Source organism: Clarias gariepinus, chromosome 11, assembly GCF_024256425.1.
Source record: "Clarias gariepinus isolate MV-2021 ecotype Netherlands chromosome 11, CGAR_prim_01v2, whole genome shotgun sequence".
Classification (NCBI taxonomy): Eukaryota; Metazoa; Chordata; class Actinopteri; order Siluriformes; family Clariidae; genus Clarias; species Clarias gariepinus.
In genome coordinates, this window is record NC_071110.1 from 16,305,153 (window position 1) to 16,321,830 (window position 16,678).

At 36.9% G+C, this 16,678-nt stretch overlaps 1 protein-coding gene across 2 annotated transcripts in view; it reads right to left on the reverse strand.

Annotated features, from left to right (window-relative positions):
* Positions 1-1,988: 1,988 nt before the first annotated feature.
* Positions 1,989-16,678, reverse strand: part of arrb1 (arrestin, beta 1) — a 38,239-nt gene continuing 23,549 nt past the window's right edge. The window contains exons 8-16 of one of the 2 annotated variants that reach the window (XM_053507839.1): positions 12,855-12,990; positions 11,507-11,591; positions 11,344-11,416; positions 9,182-9,319; positions 8,994-9,077; positions 8,504-8,527; positions 7,943-8,013; positions 7,175-7,223; positions 1,989-3,734 (exon numbers count right to left, since the gene is read on the reverse strand). In XM_053507839.1, coding sequence (XP_053363814.1) covers positions 3,623-3,734; positions 7,175-7,223; positions 7,943-8,013; positions 8,504-8,527; positions 8,994-9,077; positions 9,182-9,319; positions 11,344-11,416; positions 11,507-11,591; positions 12,855-12,990 — 772 coding nt within the window. In that variant the 3' untranslated portion in view covers positions 1,989-3,622. Of the gene's footprint in view, positions 3,735-5,639; positions 6,057-7,174; positions 7,224-7,942; positions 8,014-8,503; positions 8,528-8,993; positions 9,078-9,181; positions 9,320-11,343; positions 11,417-11,506; positions 11,592-12,854; positions 12,991-16,678 lie in introns of those variants that run through there. The other variant, XM_053507838.1, reaches the window with a different exon arrangement.

Below are 16,678 nucleotides of genomic sequence, written 5' to 3' on the forward strand. Positions count from 1 at the left end.
GCAGAGCTTTTTCCTACAAAGCCACAAAGTTATGGAATAGTCTTCCAAATAATGTTCGGGACTCAGACACAGTCTCAGTGTTTAAGTCCAGGCTAAAAACATATTTATTTAATCAAGCATTTTTATAAATAGATTTGTCTTGGGTAAAGGGGGCAGATCTAGGGGACTCATGGACGTATGCTGTCTTCCCCACTCTTATTGATCACTTAGGTTTGTTGATGGTGAGGTGATTGTTTGCTTTACATCTCAGGGAGCCCTCATGTCTGTGTTTCCTTCTGGCTCTCCCTTTTAGTTATGCTGTTATAGTTAGTCCTGCCGGAGTCTCTGCTTGCACACTACACTAAATATACATTCACATTATACATTATGTGACTGCGACCATACCTAACAGTTATGTCTCCTCTTCTGCTCTCCCCTCTTCTGTTTCCCCCTCCCCCCCTCTCTCTTATCCCTTTCTCTGTCGAGCTACACATGTTGTTCCTGAGCTGCCAGTGATCCAGACTCCCTCTGCCCTCCGGACCTGTCTGACCCATCCTGGTGCCACGCTTCTGGTTGGAGATCTCGTCGCATGGTGTGTCTCTTTGGAATGCATGTGGTGTCTGGGGATGGTTTCACTTTACCTTAAAGACAGTTCTGGCCTCGATTGGTGTTGACAGCTGTTTCTCTGAGGACTTGACTTGGCTGCGGTTGCTCGATAGTTCAAGATTGCAGTTGTCTCCAATAACTACATGGACTCCATATTTACATCAATTAACATCAACTGTTATAGCTGAACTGCCTGCCACCTAACACACTATATAAATGCAGATTAATTCCTGCTTTCTATTTTACCCAAATGAGGTTGGGTTCTCTGTTGAGTCTGGTTCCTCTCAAGGTTTATTCCTTGCCACTGTCGCCCGCGTCTTGCACACCAGGGACAATCTGCTCATCTTGATTCATGCACACTTACATTCCATACAGACTTAAATAATTATTTTGATTGTGTAAAGCTGCTTTGCGACAATGACAATTGTTAAAAGCACTATACAAATAAAATTGAATTGAATTGAATGTGTGATACATGATACTCGGTACTCGTAAACTAAGACTTGTTCGTTTTTCAAGTAAAAATTTCTTAAAAATCTTTGCTAATCTTGAGAAATACTCTCAAACCGTGTTACTTGCAATCCGAGGTTCCATTGTATACTTAAAATTAATTAACTACTGTCAGGTATGCACGTTAGTACATACACAGCCATATACTTTAAGTATACTAAGTAAACTTAAAGTTGTTCCATTTTAGCCCACAAAAGTATACTTAATACAATTAAATTGTGCTTTTGTACAATACAATTATGTGATACAATTTAATAACAACTTAAATGCACTTAGTACAAAATTAGTTGTTCCAAAATAGCAAAATTCAAGTATACTTGTCATTAGTCTGCAAGTGCACTTAATTATGCTTTGGCATGCTAGGATTTAATATTATTAGCGTACTTTTTTTCACTTGGACTATAACAATTATATTTAATATTAGACATTTTTATCCTGACAGCAGTGGTCTTTTCTAGGATGACACCTCCTGAAAATTCCTCACTGAATGGTTTCTAATGAGAATTAAAATTATGTAAATTACATGCCATGGCTTTTCCAGTCCCCAGATCTAAGCCTAACTGGACACTTAGAGAAGATCCATCTGTTTCTCTTTGTATCATATACAGTATTGAAAAGGGTATATATTTATATTAGAGTACAAATTCTTTTTTAATTTACTTACTTTTTTAGTGCATTGTATAAAATTATGCCCGTATATATCTTTTTTCTTCACTCTACTTTATTTGAACAGTATATCAAAACAATTAAATAACTTTTATAGAAATTTCATTTTGAAAACATTATAGTACCAACAGACAAAGAAGTACTGACATTCATTATGTTATCTATAAAGAAATTTACATATATATCTGAAACAAATAATATGACTTGAATAGTGTGGTCTATTGTTTATTAACAACATACTGTATTTGTAAAAAAAAACAAAATAATAAGGTTGTAGTATTGTCTGAGTAAAAACTCAAGATATATTACAAACAACCACAAAATCCATTTTGACACCACATATTTCCAAGAAATATAGCTGATAGTTGTGTGTTTGTCAGAAAGTACAAATATGTTGTACGTATTAAGAATGTAACACCTCTCTTTACTGAACTTTTAAAACAAAAACATATATAGCAACATAATAATAATAATAATAATAATAATAATAAGGGACCAGCTTAGGAAAAGGCAACCTTAAAACATTTTACTTCGGTTTACAAAAAAACATCTAAATAAAAATATAACTAAATACTGACACATTTAAATATAGTTCACAGTGTGTGATATAAGGATGTCAATAGGGTTTATTTTTTAATCATGTGCATAAGTATGGCACTGGTTCTTAATTTTTTTTTATTTTTTTTTTGCCTACTGTTAAACATCTTTTATGCCAAGTACGCCAGTTTTTACAGATTTTTTTAAATAGAAAGTGTACATAAAGCAAAGAACATAAAGCAAAATCAGTATTCTATGCAACAACTATCTTTATCGCACTATACAGTACGGTATTTTATCAGCTAGAAAATTAATATTTTCTAAATATTTTAGAAAAATTTATATTTAATAATAAAGATTGAGGCAGTTGGCTTGATGCAAGTTCATTAATCTCAAAAGGTAGCTTTGGACTCCTTTTCCATTTTGTTTGTTTCAGTTGGCCATTTCTGGAGTAGTGTAATTTTGTTAGTTTTTTTAAAGCAATTTCCTCATTTTGTTTTCAGCATAGCACACATAATTCATGCTTATTTTCTACCCATTACCTTAAAGAAATAAAAAAAATATTTTAATATAGATTATTCTGATACACAGTTATGTTTATAATAAAAGTTCCTAAATAATATTGGTAGCTCTAATTTTGTTAAATTACGCTCAGAAAATTTTGAATTTTCTCTTTGTAAACTCTGAAGTCTACTAGTATTTCCTAAATCATTTAAAATGCCTTCCCATGGCAAAAGTTTCATTGTGTTAGTGCTTCTTAAGGTTAATTTACACTAAAAGTCTCCTTGGATTGTTTCATAGGAAGCCAAACTTGTAACGGACATCAATATTTTTGTTAACTTTGTTCACTACTTGACTGTGTTAATTAATGAATGCAGTACTGTCCCTCAGCAGAGGACAACCTGACAGTGGTCATATTAATAACTTTTTTTTTTAATGACTGTAATAGGTTAAATAGGTCTAATTACAAATTTATGCTCTATTTTATTCCACTTTTCTTAAAATGGAACAATATTTTAAAAACTATACTATAATTAAGGACATTTTGGCCATAATCAAACAGTATTCCTTATAAATACCATATATAAAGTGGATACACTGTAGACCAATGAATTAATCTCACCACACCAATGAATTAATCTCTCTTGGTAAATTGTTATTTGAGGACATAATTTTTTTTAAACACTTTCATATCTAACAGGAGCACAACTGCACCACACTGATATGCATTAAAGGGTGTCTTAAACCTCTATTTTTTCTCCTTACAGGGGACTTCAGAAGATCCCTTAATCTCTTTGATGAAGTTGTCATTTGTTGTCTTCATCTATCTGTCATTCAGTTTAGGTGAGTCTGTACCTTCCTCCTCCTCTTCTTTGTCATCCTTTGCTCCAATAAGTCGTTGCCTTGCAAAGTCTTCAAAAATTATATCATCATCACTAGAAACATATGGAATAAATAGGATTTTACTAGATACCCATCTTTCCACAGAATTTTGTTCTGTTAAGTGGGCTTATCATTTAAAAAAATTTACTGCAACATTCACATTTTCATGCCCCACTCATTCACTGAAAGGCCACTTTTTGGTGCCTTTTACACCAGGTAATTTACTCTTTACATCTGTCAAGAACCTCAACCACAGTTTCATCATATAAGTCAAGCACATACCTTGACTCAAAGCCACCTAATTAATAATAGAACCCATATGCTTGATTTTACATTTTACATGACTATTTACATGATTTACATTTTACTGATACTTTATCTTTATCAGTCTTCTGACACATTACAATCCACCAGCTCCTTAAGATCGCAAAACTCCAGACTTCTGGTAGTTCCCAGAATATCAAAATCTACACAAAGGGGTACAGTAAAGCGTTCTCATATTTAGCTCCTAAGCTTTGGAATAGCCTTCCAGACAGTGTTCGGTGCTCAGACACAGTCTGTCAGTTTAAAAGTAGATTTAAGACACATTAAATCTGGCATACACATAATTCATCACATAACCTCGGACTCCAGTATATCTAAATGCACATTCCTATCTAGTGCTGCTAATATCCTGAACGACATCTACGCTAATTCTTTTCCACCTGTTTTTTCTTTCTCTACCCATTCCGAGGCAACTGGAGATTGTGCCAGCTCCAGTAAGCAGAGGCCAACCCTGCGAAGATCTTGAGGCATCTAGAAAAGGACCACCTCTAGCTGGATTCTGCTTTATGATGGTTTGGATCTACACATGCTGCTCCTGAGCTTCTAGTGATCAAGACCACCCTCTGGCCTCTGCACCTGACTCATCCCTCTGCTGAACTGGAATCCATGATAACTTCCACAACTTTTGTTATACTAAACTTCCATCAGCCTAACACATGATGTTATATTATTTCTGTTATCCGTTATCACCCAAATGAGGATGGGTTCCCTGTTGAGTCTCTCTAGTTCCTTCCTACTGCCATCTCAGGGAGTTTTTCCTTGCCACCATCGCCCTCAGCTTGCTCTTCAGGGACAATCTCATTATTATCTAAACACATTTTTTCTCACTCATACTGTACACACTTCCATAAATTTTCTTTTCATTTTATGGAGCTGCTTTGAGACAATGACCATTGTTAAAAGCGCTATATAAATAAAATAAAATTGAATTTAATATTTTATCATTGCATTAGTAATGATTCCAAGCCTTAGGCTTTGCCTACCTCATATTTTGTTATCATCTGCTACGTACAGTAGTGTTCAAAATAACAGCAGTCCAACATCAGTAAACAGACCAATAATTGTTTTTGGGAGAAATTATATTTCTTCATGGTAAATATTTTACTTGTAGGTGTAGTGGAGTAATAGAAAACAACAGACCCAGCAGTCATGACTTGCATGCACCTGATTCTGTGTAATTAAATCATTAATTGAAAAGAGGCGTGTTCAAAATAAAAGCAGTGTGGAGTTCAATTAGAGAGGTAAATTACTCTGTGAAAAACAGGTGTCAAACTAATTCAGGAATAAAAAAATTCAAGGATAAATGCAGAAAGTGCATTTCTTCCTAAAAATAAAATGGTTCGTTCCAGACATTGTTCAAAAGAACAGCGTACTTTGATTCAAAAGTTGATTGGGAATGGAAAAAACATACAAAGAAGTGCAGAAAATGATAGGCTGCTCTGCTAAAATGATATCAAATGCGTTAAAATGGAGACCAAAACCAGAAAGCTATTAGCAAGAAGCCCCGCCAAGTCCCATTGTTGAAAAAAAGACATGTGCTAAAGAGGTTACAGTTTACCAAAGAACACATTGACTGGCCATGCAATATTTTGTGGACTGCGACCCCCAAACACTAAATTCAAGCCACAGTACACTGTGAAGACAGAATGAAGGGACAAGCATCATGATATGGGGATGCTTCTCGGTGTTAGACCTATTTATTACATCAGGGATCATGGATCAATTTGAGTACATCAGAATACTTAAAGAGGTCACGTTGGCTTTTGCCGAAGAGGAAATGCCCTTGAAATGGGTGTTTCAACAAAACAACGACCCCGAACACACCAGTAAGCAAGCAGCATCTTGGTTCCAGATTTATGTTATGGAGTGGCCAGCCCAATCCCCAGACCTTAATCCAATAAAAAAAAATTGTGGGCTGACATTAAAAATGCTGTTTCTGAGACAAAAAAATGCTGTTTCTTGGGCTGGAATACCTGTTCAGAGGTGCCAGAAGTTGGTTGACTCCATGCAGCACAGATGTGAAGCAGTTCTCAGAATGCATGGTTATACAACTAAATATTAGTTCAGAGATGCACAAGAAAGATTAAACTTCAAGCATTTTCATTTAAACTGTAAATTTATCACTTTGTTAAGATGAATGATGACACAATTTTTTTGAACAGACTAATATTTGTTTTTCTTCACTTTCTGTAAACTAATAATACATTTAGCACATTTTTCTTCATGTTGTTATTCAGAATAGAATGTGCAAGGTGTCCAATGCATTTGTGTGATTTAAATGAAAAGTTATTATATGGATATGGAGCTTTACTCACTTTTTTTAACACACTGCTATTATTTTGAACACAACTGTAGGTAAAGCATTCCTTTGAAAAAACTTTGTTTTCTGTGAACCTTTTTCCATTGACCCTGATTGAACACACGATTGAGCTGATAGACTGATTCATGTTTTTATTCCAAATATTCCTGAATTTAAAAATATTCCAACTCATTATTTCACTCCAGTCACACCTCTACAATGATCATTTCAGTGTGACTTCCATGTGTCACATGCTGTTATTCCTAGTATCTGCATACTCTTCAATTGGCCTTGGTTCAAATGCAGTAAAATCCATGCAGTAAGATCTTACTTTGTCGGTGTGCACTATTTGAAAAAATATGGTGTAGTGTTTCTGGTGTTAATGCAAAAAAAATTGCTTTTAAATTGTAATGTTGCTTTCACATGAAAATCATTGATTGCTGATACTCAGATTCAAAGCATAGTTTTTAAACAGAAACTCGAAAAGACCTGAATAAAGACTGCTTCTGGCTTTTCTTAGTTACAAGAAAATGCTGCTTATGATAGTATGTTAAGGACTGTGTTATTTAAAGATGATCTCTAGTACTGTGAATTCTGGGAAGATTACAAAAAATATTATATATATTGTGGCGTGGGTGGGGTTTGAGTGACAACCATCATGCTTTGCGGGAGGGGTTGTTATGTGTTCACCGTGTTGGGTGACCAAGCTCCAAGTTCCTTCTTAGCGGGAAAAACGCTAGTATACTGTATATATAACTGGAGTATAAATAAAGTATTTGAAGAGAGTTTGTATAGCTTGACAATCATACTGTGAAGTAATAGAAAAAACAACTGCCAATTTTTAAAATATGATAAAAATAAAATACTTACTTTGTGTCAAACTCGATTAGGTTTGTGTCAATGGGTGCATTTTCTAGTGCTTTAACAAAAAAAAAAATAAAGAGTATAGGAAGGGGTAAAGCAGAAGTAAAACAATAAACAATATTAGATAACACATGAGAAGTTGAATACATTTCTTTAAATAGACAAAAGAAGCACAGACAAAGAATATATTACTAATCTATTGAACAGGTAACAGTTAAACTAAGACATTTTATTGGGCCAGGCAACATTGATTCATGGCATTATAGCTACTATATGAGGGTCTTATTTGCAAACTGCATTTGATGCTAAAGTACAACATGGAGGATAATCCATATAAGAATCTGTTAGAATAATATTTAACCAAGTTAACTTGAGAACACATTCCCTGCATAAATACAGAATCAGTTATTCCAACTATCAAGTCTCTTCAAGTAGCAGAACAGCATTCCAACACATACTAGAACAAAACAAGATGTTTGAAAGTCATTTAAATATATTACAACACAAATTAGGTAAAGTAATTCTGACTATGAAAACTGTAAACACTGATAAACAAGGACAGATGGTTTCTCGATACTTTTGTATCTTATGTTTAACTATTTGTTTTCTCAGAGCCTCTGGTTAGCAAGAAACATGGACATGCAATTTCACATAAAGGCTGTATGTAATGGTATAAACATATAAAGATCTAAATCAAAGTTTATTATTAAGATAAAAATGTATTGCTATACAAGCCTTGGCAGGCAATTTAAAGGAATTAAGTTAAAGACACACCATCTTTGTAGTGGGATTCTTCTATTGGTTTGGGATGCATTAATGTGAAGGGTAGCTCTACTGCAACATCACTTGGGGAAAAAACAGTATGAATAAAAGAAAATGATACAGTACATGCATTTATAAATGCTACAACAGACATGTTGCAAGGCAGTTTAATTTGCCTTTACTATTTATATTTTAAAAATCCTGATACATATTCAGAATATGTTCTAATGTGTATTTTATCATTTACTTTTTTTCTGTAAAAATATATACACATAACTGAATTGTAAAAATTAATGTTCTGTGCAAACAAGGTATAATTTCATTGTTCATTTATTTAAATTTCAACCAAGCAGTACATAATCATTTTAAGAATTAAATTTATACGTTGTACATTAAGGGACTAAAGATAAGTGTAACTTTAAAAAGATACGCTCACTATTTTTCAGCTACTATCCTATAGCATCTTTGCTCCTACAAAGGCACAAAGAGCATTCTTTCCATCTCTCTCTCTCTACCCCTTCCACACACATGCATGCATGCACAAAGGTTAACATTGTATCATGTTTGCCCTACCTGGAGGCAAGATCTCCCAGGAGCCTGTGTAGAATAAAACAAATGTAGTCTTTTGTTTCTAGTTTAGGAATTACCTCAAGATGCCACATAAAGCACAGATGTATTTAAATTATGGACAGTGATCAAATACTTAGTTGTTCAGACTAGGGCATCCTCAACAAGCACTTACCTTATCTCGTGTATGAAAAGCGGGTTAGGGGCCAAATTCAAAATTAAGGTGTGCATAGTTAGACTTAAATACAGTCATTGATAAGAACAAAGAAAGCTGTGATGTGGGGTTTGTGTTTCTCTAAAAACATTTAAAGGAAATTAAAGGTTGGACTTCAATATGAGATGTCACCAAAGTTATTTCTAACCCTTTCTTACTAACCTGTACAAGGGGTGCCAATAATTATTGGAGCACAGTTATTAATAAAGAACCATACAGTAGCTAAAGATATCAAAAGAAAAGTCATTGAAGCTAATAAAATTAATAAAGTTTTAAACTTACCCACCACGAGACACCACCAGTTTCACTTTGACTTTATATGATACAATGATACCAAGAATTTCTTTACTGGCTCCTTCTCTTAACCTTCAAGATAAAATGAATTAGCCAACGTTAATAGAGAGCATTGCACCTTTTGACACTTTCCACAATTAATGTTGATGTGGACTTCTTATGTTCAAAGTACTCACAGTGTACTTGAGGCTAAATTTGTGTCTTCATGTTTGAGCTTTCCATCTAAAGCTAAGCCACGCTTCTCTCGGTTGTTGGCAAGAAAGGGTGTAAGAGTATAAACCTTACAAAATGTTGCACTTGGAGCCACAGTGTCACTAAACGGACACAGTAACACAGCAACATGAAATTTAATACACACAAAAACACACACCACACATACACACATATATACTGCCTGGCCAAAAAATAGTCACACTTAATTTGGTTAAGACTCTGTGGTGGCAAATCTATGTGTTGTTGTCTCATGCTCCCTAAATCACTCTTTCAGTTTGAGTCAAATTAATCCAGGCATTGTCATTTTGGCATATGCCCATGCCATCAGGAAAGAAAAATTGCTGAACCCTGAACCTAGACCTGACCAATGGAAGCAACCCCAGATCATAACCCAAAAAGGCTTGCAGAGTAGGCACTAGGTATGATAAATGCATCATGTCATCTGCCTCTATTCTTACCCTGACATGCCCATCTCTTAGAAACTGGGTTAATCTTAAGGACTTATCAGACCTTTTTCCAATGCTCCACAGTGCATTTTCACTTTCTCACTCATCTTCTATATCGCTTTATCCTGTATTCATGGTCGCGGGGACCTGGAGCCTATCCCAGGAGGCTTAGGGCACAAGGTAGGGTACACCCTGGACAGGGTGCCAATCTATCGCAGGGACAGTGCATTCTTTACCTAGCAAATCGAAACCCTTTTTCTCCCAATTAGTCCTATTGATAAGTGCTTTTCTTAAGGCTATACAGCTTTTCGCATTGTTTGTGTGGAAACACAATAATGTTAAACATAACACTATTGAACATGAATTCTACTACTGTTGTTGTTTTTGAACAATTTAATTTCACCAAAGTTTAAGTGTTCTCCAATCACGATCATTCAAAAAAAATTCTAACCACATTTTCTCCTGAAAGATGATGTTCCACAATTATCCTTCCAGGATTTAAAAACGCGATGGACAGTTCTTAACCCGATTTAACCAGTTCAGCAATTACTTCTGAACTGGGTCTTTTGCCATGACCACAGAATATGTCTTCTAACATGGTTGTTTAAAAAATAAGAAGCTAGTTAGGTTAGCTAATTAATCAGTTAGGGTTAACTTATTACCAGCTGTAACATATTAATCACTGCAATAATTATTCAACGCAAGTATCTTACTTATTTCTTTATCTAAATCGAGATGGTGATCTTTTTTTTTGGCTTGGCAGTGTGTCATTTGATCATATTGGGTCTTAGTATTAGGCAAATACGACCTCAGACAAACAACATCTATTATTTTTTTTTTCATTTCATTTTTTCAACTAAGTACTCCCTTACTGCTTCCACAAAAATTTTAAGGGAAATTTGCAGACAGGTACTGCTAATCATCAACTACTTAATTATTTGATCACCAGTGGGTATGCAGACCTCTAGAAAAGCAGAAGTCTTGGCAGTCTGCTGGTCTGGGGCATTCAGATGTGTGTTAACACAATGCCAAAAGGGAAAGGCATAAGCAAAAGAAGCAATTGTTGCTGCATGTCAACCTGGAAAGGGTTATAAAGCCATTCTACTGTACATTGAGAAAGAGTATTCACAAGTGGAAAGCATTCAAGAGAGCTGCCCATCTTCCAAGGAGTTCCCAGCTTCAGCCTAAGGTCAGACCATGCAATGCTCTGAGAAATAAAATACCCAAAAGCTAAGTCTTAGACCTTTAAATGACTAAACAAGTATGATTAGTTTGGAAGGGTTGCCAGGAGAAAGCCTCTTCTGTCTTAAAAGAACATGGAAGCAAGAACAAACCACAAAACATCTAGAACAATGTTCTATGGACAGATGTGACCAAAGTGTGGTTGTATGGTGCGGTTGTATGGCCTTAATGCCCAGCACCATGTTTGGCGATAAACAAACAGCATTTCAGCAGAAACACCTCATACCCACTGTCAAGCACAGAATTGGAGGTACAGTATGAAGATTTGGGTTTATTTTGCTGGCACAGGACCTGGGTACCTTGCAGTCACTGAGTTGAACATGAACTGAGGTTGTATTTACTTAATACCAAAACCCACTTTGATCAAATGTTTTTTGTTATTTTTATTATAATCATATAATCATATGTATCATATACAGTATGTACTGCATACATACTCTGATTCCTCCATTGCCACTGGACATTTGTACTGAGCAGTGTTGAAGAGACAGATATCAGCATATTGGCGCACTATGGTTGTTTAAAAAGAAAGAAAGAAATCATTACGTGCATTTTGTCATAAATAGTCTGTATAAAATTCTTAGGCATATTTATAAAAACCTGAGATCTTTATTTTCTTTACAGTCTTGTTTGTGTTGTTTGTGACATGAACATTTACACTAATTGGTTCACCATGGTAATAGATCTGAAGAAACAAGGAAAAAAGACAGTCAAAATATGATCAAAGTTTTATTTCAATTGAACAGAAAGAAATGTAATTTAAAGTAATTTAATTTCATTAAACCGACATAAAGCTACACAAAACTGTCTTTTAACAATCTAAGCTAAGTTGTGATTAAAAGTCCAAGTTTAACTTCTGTGCTATCCTTGTGCATACAAAAAAAAGCTGTAATTTTTTTTTTTTTTTGTAGGACACTACTTCATCCACTAGGTGGAGCTGAGATCCTATTTAACTCAAAACCACCTCCCTACTCAAGTCTTGGATGTTTATAATTGAGTAATTCAATTATATAGCTTTATTACACAGAGACTGATTTATTTCACATTTATTACTTTTAATTTTGATGATTATGGCTTTCAGCGAATAAAAACCCAAAATTCAGTATGTCAGAAATTTTGAATATTGTAAAAAAAATCATAATAAAATAAAAAAGTCCAATACTGGACATAATGTGATACTCCAAACAGCTAATTAACTTAAGGCCTAAGTCCTCTTTTCAGATAAAAGTCAATTTAGCATTTCATTTGTCCCAGAGTCTGGAGGAAAACAGGAGAGATACAGGTGGGAGGTGGTTTTGAGTTAAATAGGGAGTCATCTGCTGGTATTGGTCCACTGTGTTTGATCAGGTCCAAGGTCAGCACAGCCGTCTACCAGGATGTTTTAGAGCACCTCATGCTTCAATCTGCTGACCAGTTCATGGAGATGCTGATTTAATTTTCCAGCAGGACTTGGCACCTGTCCACACTGCCAATAGTGCTAATACTTGGTTTAAGGACCATGGTATTCCAATGCATGATTGGTCAGTGACCTAAACCCCATAGAGAATCTATGGGGTATTGTAAAGAGGGAACAGACCCAACAATGCAGAAGAGCTGAAGGCCGCTATCAGAGCAGCCTGGGCTTCAATAACACCTTAGCAGTGCCACAGACTGCTCCATGCTACACTGCATTTCTGCAGTAATTCATGCTAAGGGAGGCCCAACCAAGTATTCAGTACTGTACATGTTCATACTTTCAGTAGTTCAACATTTCCAAGTTAAAAATCTTTTTTTTTTATTATCATTACTGGTCTTAAGTAACCTAATTTTCTAAGATACTGTATTTTGGGTTTAATTAGCTGTAAGTCATAATTATGTTTTATGTATATAACATAAGTTTCACTTTTTAAATTAAGTTACTAAAAAGTCAACTTTTCAATTATTCTAATTTTTTAAGGAACTTGCTAACCTCTTTGTCCAGTGAGGCCTCTAGATGTAAGGGCTTATCTGACATGAGAAACTGTCTTGTTGTCTCAGCCATTGGTTGTGGACCTGGCTTCTCTGGCGCATACTGCACTTTTCTGATGATTAGGCGCACTGAGTTCCTATTGCCAAAAAGAGCATTTAGTATACTATACTGTTTACAGAAGCAAAACAGTTGTAAATAATTGAATATTTTCTCTGAATCATGTCTTTCAATATGGTGAGATTAAATACACCGTAACACATGACAGATAATGTGGTTATAGGAGAATAATTCACTCTGCACTGGTGTGATATGGTTTGACGAGAAGTGCAATACCACCTTGAAGAGAATTGTTTTTGTGTTTGATCCAGTTTCTAACAGCATTTTTTTTTTATTTGTATAACATGCAAAACCTACTTTTTTCATGGAAGTATTTAACTCTACCACTTGAAATTCATGATTGCTTATGTGGATTTGTATCAAACCTAATTGAACAACAAAAGACTCAAGACTCCTGGGATCAATTAGGATAATATTTGGTACTGTATTTATACTTACTGAACACTTTTTCAGGAATGCTATACTCATACTGGGTAGGGCCTTCTTAAAAATTTAATGGCCCATCAGCTTTTAGCAGACATTTGACAAAGTAAACACTGAGCTATCTGCATGGAACATAAATGTCATATTCGGACAAAGGACCTATTATAGTGTAGGCTCATTCACATTAACCACTGGGGGATGTGATACATGTTTGTGCACAGAAAACCTATCTAAGTATCTAATGGAAACTAAAGTGTACAATAAGAATTTTTGCATAATACTTAAAACCTACTTTTGTGAAGGAGTCTGTTCACACATTAAAAAACCAATACTCACTCAAGCCTTGCACGCACACAGCACAATATATGATGCCTCACTTGCAGGAGGTGTGTTTAAGAAGGGGGCCAATACACCTGGGCTGACAATTACAAGACACCGTAGTGTGTTTTCTCACACGCATTTCCTGTCTTTATAGACTCCATGCTCTCCGAGCCTGATACCGCTGACATTCTAGAGAATCGGAAAGGACCTCGTCTGCCCCTTCCTCAGTCAGTAAAAGCGCAGGAATACATCTTAGTGATCATTGACTTTCAACTACATGATAACCCAAAGCTGTCCAGCTTTTCGGTTCTAGAGAATCGGAAAGGACCTCGTCTGCCCCTTCCTCAGTCAGTAAAAGCGCAGGAATACATCTTAGTGATCGCTGACTTTCAACTACACGATAACCCAAAGCTGTCCAGCTTTTCGGTTCTAGAGAATCGGAAAGGACCTCGTCTGCCCCTTCCTCAGTCAGTAAAAGCGCAGGAATACATCTTAGTGATCGCTGACTTTCAACTCTGCAAAGCCACGTCAAAGAACATTTCAAGAGAGGGGGTGCAGCTGTTCAGCCGAGTGTGGCTCCCCAAGAAGATCCTTACAGACCAAGATACACCCTTAATGTCAAAACTAATGTGTGATTTTTGCTGGCTGTTGCAGGTCAAACTAATTCGCTGGTCAGTGTGCCACCCACGGACAGTCACTTCAGTCAGGTGCTCAAGCACATGCTGCAGTTGGTAGTGAATGAGGGCGTCCGAAATTGGGATTAACTGATCCTGCATGTGCTGTTTGCAGTCCGTGAAACACTGCACCCCTCCACAAGATTCACTCCTTCCAAGCTCCAATTTCGGCTGACAGGCTGCTGTACATGGCAAAAGAAGCATAGGAAAAGCAGTACTTACAGTACCTTTCCTATCAGTAGTCGAGTATGTAAATTAATAACAGCATAATATAAATAAAGTGCTTCCTATCGTTAAACAGCAGTGAGTGCAGATGGAGCAAAAACGTGCCTGTGATCGCCCCGCAAAGCCACACGAGTTCCAAGTGGGTCGACTGCATACTCCTGCTCCTCCCCAGTGCCACCGGTAAATTCTTGGCCTGTTGGCAATGATTATTCGCTGCGGACTGCAACAGCCGGATAAACGCAAAAGTGCTGAGCAGTTTCATTGAAAACCTTTAAATTAAAAAGGTGGATTCCAGCTATACTACACACTTCAGCACTAACCTATCTTTTAGCTTTTGAGCAGACCTGTGATTTGATCCAGGAGTAGAGTTGTCGTCTACGCGGAATCAGAAGCTGATTGAGCTAGTGGAACAGTTCAAGGATGTTTCCTCTACTGAACCGGGGCTCACACACTTGCTACACTAAAACATAAAATTGCCTGGCACTATCGTAAGTCAGCGCCCTTACCGTGCCCCGGGAAACCCACCATCATGCCAAAAATGCTGAAGTTGAACGCTCTGACATGTTACCTCATAGTAACGGTGCCAAAGCCCAATGGGTTGATCCAGCTTTGCATCGACTGAACGGCATTTCCACCTTCGACACCTACTCACTTCTGCGTGTAGATGACCTCATGGACAGACTGGAAAAGGCCTGGTTTATATCTATGCTAGATCTGACCAAGGGCTACTGGCAGGTGGTTTTCACCCTGGAAGCTAAGGAGAAAACTGAGAGGATCACCTGCACCATATTAGACAGGTACTCGGCAAATTGCGGAAAACAGGGCTCATGGTGAATCCCCGAAAGTGTCACTTGGGACTGAATGAGGCACGGTACCTCAGGTATCGGATCGGATGCACCGCGCTAAAGCCAGAGGAGCAGAAAGTGGAGGCAGTCTGGTCCTACCCGTAAACCAAGACAAAGAAACCGGTATGCCTTTTTGGGGCTAGCAAATTATTACTGCCGTTTTGTCCCTGGTTTTTCTTATTTGGCAGCACCCCTCTCGGACCTCTTTAACAAGGTCCTTCCAGAGAAAGTGTGCCAGACCCAGAGGGAAGACAACCAAGAAGAAGAAGAATTTTAAATTTTAACTCAAGACCCACCTCACCAGTTCCCCCCATCCTCTGGAACCCCGACATCAACCACCCTTTCCTGGTCCACACTTGCTATTGCTATTAAGTGGGCAATAGAGTAGCTATGGTATTACTTTAAAGGGTGACATTTTACGTTACTACCTGATCATCTTTCTCTAGAGTGGCTCGCAGGAGCTAAGAACACCAACAGCAGAATAACCCACTGTTTCTTTTGTACACCAGTCCGGAGCTCAACACAGAAACACAAATGCACTGTCAAGACGACATGCCCAGTCCTTGTCTACAGGTGCGAGCTCAAAACTGAGAGGGGGTTCTGTGATGGCCACAGAACAGAACAGCCAGTGCTCACACATTAAAAAGAGATTCTCACCCAGGGGGCAGGGCCAACAAGTACAGAGAACTCTGCACCTACTGAGCTTCAACCCGTGTACCCATGCCATTCAACGTGGCGGCTCCAAAACAACAGTGCTTCTAACAAGCGTAACTTCTTTCAGACTGCATAACTTTAAATTTGACCAAGGCTGTGCTTAATAAAACTGTTTCTGGTTGTGACCTCTGGTTCTCATGTGTTCTCATGTGCGCTAGAGTGTACAACCCCTTGTTCCACACACCAAATAGTGGCCTTGATCAGAGAGAGAGGGTATTCAGGCTTGTATTAGTGCTAATCGGCTTTTTAGCTCATGTTAGGCATAAATAAAACAACAAGGACTATTCAAAGGCAATTATCAAGGCAAAAAGGGCTAATCACATTATCAATATGTTTTCTTGTTGAAAGTGCTTCCTTGAATGGGTTTTGAATGTGGGTTTTGGCAGGCTGCTGCTCTCTCCTCTTTCCAGTACTGCAAACCATACTGACCAACTTTCACCAAAGCTGTATATCTCACTTATAACTTGTTTACCAAACTATTGACTTCTAAAACTTATACATTTAT